This window comes from Drosophila bipectinata, chromosome 3L (assembly GCF_030179905.1).
Source record: "Drosophila bipectinata strain 14024-0381.07 chromosome 3L, DbipHiC1v2, whole genome shotgun sequence".
Taxonomy (NCBI): domain Eukaryota; kingdom Metazoa; phylum Arthropoda; class Insecta; order Diptera; family Drosophilidae; genus Drosophila; species Drosophila bipectinata.
Window position 1 is genome coordinate 1,440,521 of NC_091738.1, and position 7,523 is coordinate 1,448,043.

Below are 7,523 nucleotides of genomic sequence, written 5' to 3' on the forward strand. Positions count from 1 at the left end.
TTATTTAAACAGGAATTGTTTTTTAAAATAAATTAATGATTAGGCCATGTTTTTGCAAACAACGTTCACGTTGTGGATACTGAAACTTATATTCGGGAAGGGAATATTCAAGGTGACCACCACGTGGAAGAGCAGCTCCTGTAGGTTACAAGTCCGCAGTACGTAGGATGCTCCCTGGTGCTGGGGAAACAGGGGGAAGTCCTTCTCCTGGCAATCGTACATAAAGTACCCGCCACTCTGCCCAGGGCAGAGGCCTATGGCCAGGGCTCTCCTCTTCACGGTCAGGACTCCAAACTGGTAGTGGTTGAAGAAGAAGATGAGTGCCTCGGAGAGGTTCATCTTGTTCAGAGTGGGCACCCGGTAGAGCTTTCCGTAGGCCACGTGCTCGATGTGGATCTTGAATTTAAGAGAATCCATCGTACACTTGGTATCCAGATTCTCCAGGGAGAGTTCATAGTCCACCCTCTCCATTCCCATAATGCTCCTTTTAAAGTACTGGCTTCCACTGACCACAATAGTGTCCAGAAGATGGGGGTTCCAGTCCATCAGGGGGTAAGCACTGGCTGCGCAACAGGCCATTACACAGCAGGCTAGGTACTGGCGGCCCCTCACCCGCTTTTCAAAGACAGCCGCCTCCGGATGCAGGTTGCCCCAGAGCGACCACAGACGACCCGCGATGTCTACATGGAAGTCCTTGTACTTGGCCAAGTCCGGAGTGAGGCTGCTTCCAGCTGCAATCCGATGACTACGTCTGCTCCACAATGGCACATCCTGCCGAGGCAACAGCCATTTGGAGGACTCGTTGGGAGGACGGTGGGACCATCTATGGTAGATGCCGGTCCTTTCGGCTACAGTATCGGTCATTTTTAAGAATCTTTTCTAAACCATACATGAATGTGAATTATGATATATCTTTAGTTTGAAGACGAGTCTTCCTAAAGAATGATATGTTTACAGAACTATTATAATGGATCCATTTAATTTGGAAAAAGTAATTTATTCATTATTCAAAGGATACAGAATATATTACCTGTTTTAGAAATAATATTCTAGGCCTAGTACCATCTAGGTTTCCAATCATTCCTTCAATATAGTACTTAACTTTTTAAATAAACTATAATAGTAATTTATGATGAAACCATTAAACAAGATATTCTTATTTCCGTAAAAAGAAGTTTTCTTGTTCATCCATCCATTATTTTAAAACAAGAGCTCTCTAACAAAACAAACTTTAATCGGTCTCGTAAAACTTAGAACTAGAAACATTCAACAATTCGATGACGCATGCCCGGAATTCGCGATATCGTCATCAGGTGACTCAGCTTTGGGTGAGCTAATGCCTCAGACGGAGCTGCTCTTCGGCCTGCTTGTAGTGGTAGCCGTCGGCGCGGAGTTCGTGGGCTGGCTCAGGTTCCTGTGGCTGCTGGGCTTCCGCATCGGAGGGAGCCATGGGCTGCTGGACATCCAGGACATAAGGCATCTGTTCCTCAGCCTGCTGCTGGGGCTGTTCCGGCTGAGACTCCTCTGGCTGTTCCTGAAGCTGCTGCATCTGCAACTGTTCCATCTGCTCCTGGTACTGCTGGTAGGTCAGTTGCTGGTTCTCCTGGGGAGCAGGGGGCAGGTAGCGCATGGCCAGCTGGGGCTGGGCCTGGAGCTGCTCCATGGCCGGCTGTTCGGGTGCCATCATTTCCATGGGCTCGACATTCATCTGGCTTGGAACCGGAGCAGAGGGTGGCAGATAGCGAGTAGAGGGCATGGCTTCCATTTCGCTTTCCGGAGCAGGAGGCGTCAGCAGACTGGCGGGCATGGCCTCCATCTGACCCTGCTTGTTCATCCGCATGTACTCCACTTGCTCGGGCAGTTCGCGCAGCTCCTGCTGCTCGATGCTCATGGAGATGGCCGGCTCCGGACGCGGAGGTGGCAGGTAGCTGCTGCCGGGCTGCAGGTGGGACACATCGGCGGCAGCCAAGCAGGCACACAGGGCAAAGGTCAGGGCAAAGAGTTTCTACAAATGACCACCATCTTGTTTAGTCCTTTCATTATCCTTAACTTTCCCTCCAAACTACTCACCATCTTGTTAATTGTTCGTCTGTGGAACGTCTGATGTCGGCTTGGATGGACGAGGTGATTTTTATAGCGAGAAGAGTTCGTGGGGAGACCTTCAGTTGGGCCGGCTGTGGGCTTGGAGCCGGGTTCCGTTATTTGCTCAGACCACTGATTTGTCGCCGGTTTCGGTTTTGGCGTTTGCCGTTTGGCGCATCTCAACAAACAAAAAAACAAACAAACATTCGAGTATTCGAGCTGAATCACCATCACCATCCACTGGCCGCCAATACGATCCGATCCGATCCGAGTAAACTTAAGCCATGGCGAAGCCTCAATTGGTCTCAGTTTAAGCCGCTTTTTGCCATTTTTACCCTAGCTGAGGGTTTATGGAGCCTACGAGGAAGTAAGAAACTTAAATAAATAAACAATCTATAAATAAAATTAAAAAAAACAAAGGTTGAGGCATATAATTAGGGTACCTATTATTAAGAAGGTGGATCTATTTATTTAAAATATGTATTTGCCAATTGAGACACAATATTTTAAGTAAAGACGGCATTGGAAGAATTAATAAATTTATTTAAAAAACTTTGTGTACTTGTAAGTAAGCTTAGATACCTTATAATAAGCACTTCATCGTTTAAGCCTAGAGCTATGTATCTTTAATTTCTTTTTTAAAAATTAACTATAATATCTATGACCTGTTATTTATTTTGAGAGTATACCAGCTTCACCACTCTACGACTCGCTTTTAATAGTTTTCGAAATACTTTTCTCTTTATTTGTGTCTTCGCTCGCCGACAGGTGGCACTTGACGGGGCGTTTGACAATCTCAATTGATTTTGAGAGCTCCGGCTCGAGGCGTATAAACTGGAGCATGGCTGGGCTGGCGACCAAGGTTTCCCCAAATACGGTTTTTTGCTTACTTTTGCACGTCCCCTTGGCGACCTTCGACTTTGGATTTCACGGTCAATCAATGGGTCCAGCATGTGACCGTTCATCTCAGGGGCCGGACCGGAAAACCAACAAAGTACTGTGGGAAATATTTGTATTTGATTCCCCTAAGAGTTGTAGTCTTTTGAAACGCTTCCAGGGACCTATTTCAATCTTGACCTCAGCCAAGTAGGCTTTTCGAATAATTGCCTGACTGGGGGGAAATGAAGGCACCTGTTACACTTTCTACTTTCATACAGTTCACACTATTTGGAAGAGACTCTTCAAATTCCTTGTATGTGTCTCCAGCATTGGAGCACACACAAAAAAAAACATACACTGCAGTTACACGGAAACACATCCAAATTAAAGACATTATGTTTAAGTGTTCTCACTGTAATCGTCGTCGGAGCAAGCTGAGTCTTCGTCATGGGGACATCCAGTCGCTGAGGAAGGACTACGTTTCAGGCGCCACCAGCTGGTGCTCGTCCTGCAAGAAGCTGCGTTTCTTTATGAAGCGCAAGACGGGCTCTGATTCTGACGAGGCGGATTGCCATAGTCTTCCATGGGTCGATTCTATCGATTCGGTTCCGGTTCAGCAGGGAAAGGGAAAACTTCGGGCTCTTTTCAACTCTCGATCGAGGGCCCAAAACCAGCAAGCTGCCAGATTGGCCTTTCACCTCAACAACTGGGCGGTACAGGCTGTTGATCCTCCCTCTAGGGGTCAGTCCTTCACTAGGTTTCCCGCTTTGAGGCCCATTAAAGATCGTGTTCGAGAAGAGTTGCACGACGAGTCCGTTCCGCCCCCCATTACTCCCCTAAATCTGTTCAAAAGACCCAAAAGTGTGGAGCGGCTCAGAAAGGTCGAGACACCCAGGACTCAGCTTAAGAGAAAGCCATCCCCGCCTAAGGAACCTAAAGTCGAACTTCGGGGCATTGAACGGTTGAGAGCCACTGCGCCTCCACATTTGGCCACGGCAGGGTTGGAACGGACTTCGCTACCACCTAGAAGTAATCAACACAATGATGCCGCCAAGACTTTGACAAATATAAGCGCCTCGAAAGATCGGTGGCAGCCAACTATAGCTGCCACTAACCTTTCCATCAATGGGGAGCTCCCAGGAACCTCCAAGGCCCATAGCCACCGGAGTCAAACGGAACCCCCCACTTCAAGCCTGCCAAGAGTCATCAGTAACAGAACATTGCAGAGAAAACGCCGTCAGAAGAGCCAACTGGATAGAATGCGGTCCAGGTTTGAGGAGCCCACTCGAAAGGAGGTTCAACACCTCGAACACCAGACTCCCCGGATGAGCCGTCACAGTAGGGAGAAAGGTGGGGCCCACCTTCCACAGACACTCGTGCCACCGATTGCGGCCAGTGGCCTCTTCGAAAACAATTATTGGGACGCATCGTTAAACATTTTACTGAAAAGCCACACTGCGTGGCCGCAAAGTTTAGGCTCCCTGGAATCATCCACTGATATAGACAGCTATCCCAGTACCGAGGAAAAGGACACTGGAAAAGTGTACCTGAAGGAACTTTACACTAATCCCTATTTTAAGCCACATAAAGTGTACGGAGTACCTGTTCTGAAAGGATCAGAACAGCTAGAAGTTCCCAAGGAGGTATGTCTGGTGGCCTGCTCGGCCCAGAGAGCCAGCCTGCAGGCCACAACATCTGAAAGGCTGAAGACAAAATTAATTGAATGGGAAAGGACGGGAATTCCGCATATCCTGGAACGCCCCAAAAACTATTTCAGTTCAGTGGCCTGTACGGAGAACGAACTCTTGACTACGAGCACGGATCTGCTAGAAGAAAACGACAAGCGTTTGGAACTGAAAATATCCCACAGCCCTTTGGTTTGTCCCGACTCCAATTGCAGGCGAGCAGCATTCAAGAACGATTACAACAAACATCTATCGATGGAGCACCTAACCCTGTCCATGGAACGGATTGGCATCAGGCAGACGAAGACCTTCATCCTGGATTTCAAAATGGTACACTTGAACAAGCCCAAGTGTCACATGGTGTACTTGGTGCAGGACAGGATCATCGCCACCCATGGCGACGGGGTAAAGGATCTGCTGCCCGTCCTGGTGATGACCGCCCGCGCCAATCTGGCCGAGGCGATGGGATCTACTAATGGAAACACTGCCCGGTGCATCAAGGCCGGAAGAGACACGGAGATGTTTTTCATTTGGTTGACGAGCATCATACCGTGCGACATGCCCCTCATGGCCACCTTGTGCCTCTGGGCCACTAAGGGCACTAAGATCGTCGATTGCCTCAGTGTCAGTACCAGCCACGTGTACGACATCCAGGCCTCCCAGGACATGGGCTCAATCTGCAAGAGCCCCTCCACCCTCATGATCCCTATTCATATGATAAGCAGGATGACTGCTAAGGGAACCAATTTCCTGGTGGTGCAAGTAACGGTCTACTAGTCATGTTCCTGGGCAGCATTTCCAAATATAACATCTCTTCTAGTCCCTGGCACCTCCAAATTGTACTGTGCTGACTGGTTTCCTTACAAATACATTTTATGAGAAATTTAGGAATGCTTATGATTTATTTTTATTATTGGGGTTTGTTTTTTACCAAAAGAATACAACTTCTAAAAACAATATTGAACGAAAACTGTCATTAAATTAAGAATTGGGAAGACATTTTCGTTTTTTGTAAAATGGCTTCCTATGGTCTTGATTAAAAACATTGCATACTTGTAGGCTTGCCCAACAGACCTTCACATACTATAACTGTGGCCTACTTTTGTGTTCATTTTTAGCTAAAAAGTGGATACAAATGAAGAAAAAACCTTTTTTTTTTAATTTCTAGCTGGATCTGTGATTTTCCTGTCTTTCTCAAACAATTAGATTTAAAGCTGCCCTGAGAATTTTCAATCAAATATTAGGCTCTAGACTAGAGACTTCACTTTGTCACATTTAAATGTGGATATTAGGGAGTGTAAATTTTAGACTGTTGAAATTTGCACGTTAGCGGATAAAAAGCGACTTGCTTTCCTTATTTTTGATATTTTTCGGCCTATAAAAGTACCGTTTAGACGAGCGCGGTGCCAACCATGTCGTCTCGTTTCGAGGAAAAGTGCGGAAGGGGCAGTAGCGGATCTAGTACCAGTGATGACCTGTTGGTCGACCCCACCGAAAGTGATTTTGCCCTGGAACTCAAGCCGGCCCCCAAGCAGACCTGTATTCCGCTCCACCAGCGGCAACGGATGGTCAGCTCGGCCACAAGGTAAGGACTCTAATCTTTATCCTTTTGATCAGAAAGCTAAAGATTCTCCTCTCATGTTTAGCGTCTTTAAGCGAGACCTGGAGTATACTGTGCCGGACAAGTCCTGGTCGGTTCTGTACATCGGCGGCAAGGACAAGGGTCTTAAGTAGCGTCATCGTCGGAGAACGCGCCTTCCTTGAAATGCCAAAAAATTCCAGTTAGCGTCACCACCACCAGTTTTAATCGATTGTCTGCAAACCGCCTGGCCCACTGATTGACTTCCTCACCACCACATTACTCAGTCAACCATCAGATATCGTGCGAGAAATATGTTATAAACAAATTTTAATTCGCCCTCGTGCCAGTGCACACAGTTCGTTTGGTGTGGGATGAGTGGGCGGCTCGGAGCGGGGCTTTCATCCTCCATTTCGTTTCCCATAGCTGCAATTGATGAGGTTGTCTCCTCCGAAACGATTGTGATTAATGGAGACGGCGTCATTGAGAGCGATCTGCGACACTATGCACATCATAGTCCCCAGATATACGAACGGGTCTTGATATGCATAATGATCGCAGAGCGATCCATGATGTCATTTGGCGCCCGCCAAGATTGCTCTTGAGAAGTGTCAAACGGGAATGTGAGTCTGCAACAAAGCGGAAATAATGGCTTAATGAGACAAACGACACAGTACTGACACATCTGACATCTTATACGAATACGTGTGAAATCGTCGTGAAATTGATGCCCAATTCACGAAATGATACCATACACTATCCGATATTAATTTCGTGCCAATGTCAGATGCTTATGATAGATAGAATCTGTCGGGGAACAAAATAATAATCTTGAAAAGTTAATGGATTTTTGAGAATAGCATTACTTTAATTGGAATTACTATTCTTTCCGAAATCCCCGAAAAAGTCTCCAAACTGGGCTCCGTCGAAGTGAACTCTGGGTGATTCCCCTTCCATCAATTTATGGTCTGTCTGTTCTTAAAAATAGCTCCCGAAATAGCTTCCCTCCAAGCATGCCAAAATCTGTTTGTCTGCTTTCCTCAGTTTGTCGTCTCGTTAGCATATCTGCAGACTGGGTTGAAATTTTGGCACTGCCTGAGAAGGGGAGGATTTCGATAGTCTGCATCCCACATGGCAGTTAGTCACCAGTCTAAAGTGCATGACATAGGATGTATTTTTAGACACAAAACTGGATTAAATAAATACAACTTGACCAATAGCACTTCCTTAAAGATAAGATTACCTGGAAAGATTAATATTTTTGTTGCACTTTTTATCATTTTGACTTTGACTTTGAT

General features: G+C 46.5%; 4 protein-coding genes across 4 annotated transcripts; 2 read left to right on the forward strand and 2 right to left on the reverse strand.

Annotated features, from left to right (window-relative positions):
* Positions 1 to 39: 39 nt before the first annotated feature.
* LOC138926217 (uncharacterized) lies at positions 40 to 864 on the reverse strand. Its single transcript, XM_070279392.1, has one exon. It carries the CDS (start codon positions 862 to 864, stop codon positions 40 to 42), a length of 825 nt encoding a protein of 274 aa, XP_070135493.1.
* Positions 865 to 1,242: 378 nt separating this feature from the next.
* LOC108126136 (nuclear transcription factor Y subunit beta) lies at positions 1,243 to 2,349 on the reverse strand. The gene is made up of 2 exons (XM_070280176.1): positions 2,071 to 2,349; positions 1,243 to 2,005 (listed from the first exon to the last, which is right to left on the reverse strand). The coding sequence occupies exons 1-2, from the start codon at positions 2,317 to 2,319 to the stop codon at positions 1,334 to 1,336; spliced, it is 921 nt and encodes a 306-aa protein (XP_070136277.1). The 5' UTR covers positions 2,320 to 2,349; the 3' UTR covers positions 1,243 to 1,333.
* An 846-nt stretch (positions 2,350 to 3,195) lies between these two features.
* On the forward strand, positions 3,196 to 5,519 carry LOC108126193 (uncharacterized). Its single transcript, XM_017242657.3, has one exon. It carries the CDS (start codon positions 3,204 to 3,206, stop codon positions 5,421 to 5,423), a length of 2,220 nt encoding a protein of 739 aa, XP_017098146.3. The 5' UTR covers positions 3,196 to 3,203; the 3' UTR covers positions 5,424 to 5,519.
* A 349-nt stretch (positions 5,520 to 5,868) lies between these two features.
* LOC108126234 (uncharacterized) lies at positions 5,869 to 6,579 on the forward strand. The gene is made up of 2 exons (XM_017242698.3): positions 5,869 to 6,231; positions 6,293 to 6,579. Exons 1-2 carry the CDS (start codon positions 6,059 to 6,061, stop codon positions 6,378 to 6,380), a joined length of 261 nt encoding a protein of 86 aa, XP_017098187.1. The 5' UTR covers positions 5,869 to 6,058; the 3' UTR covers positions 6,381 to 6,579.
* The last annotated feature ends 944 nt before the right edge of the window (positions 6,580 to 7,523 follow it).

Bases quoted from the DNA above. Each gene is read 5' to 3' on its own strand.
- LOC138926217 (XM_070279392.1), bottom strand. From the start codon at position 864: ATGACCGATACTGTAGCCGAAAGGACCGGCATCTACCATAGATGGTCC.
- LOC108126136 (XM_070280176.1), bottom strand. From the start codon at position 2,319: ATGGTGATGGTGATTCAGCTCGAATACTCGAATGTTTGTTTGTTTTTT. The intron at 2,006-2,070 runs GTGAGTAGTTTG...GGTCATTTGTAG, and splicing joins GACGAACAATTAACAAGATG to AAACTCTTTGCCCTGACCTT.
- LOC108126193 (XM_017242657.3), top strand. From the start codon at position 3,204: ATGAAGGCACCTGTTACACTTTCTACTTTCATACAGTTCACACTATTT.
- LOC108126234 (XM_017242698.3), top strand. From the start codon at position 6,059: ATGTCGTCTCGTTTCGAGGAAAAGTGCGGAAGGGGCAGTAGCGGATCT. The intron at 6,232-6,292 runs GTAAGGACTCTA...TCTCATGTTTAG, and splicing joins ATGGTCAGCTCGGCCACAAG to CGTCTTTAAGCGAGACCTGG.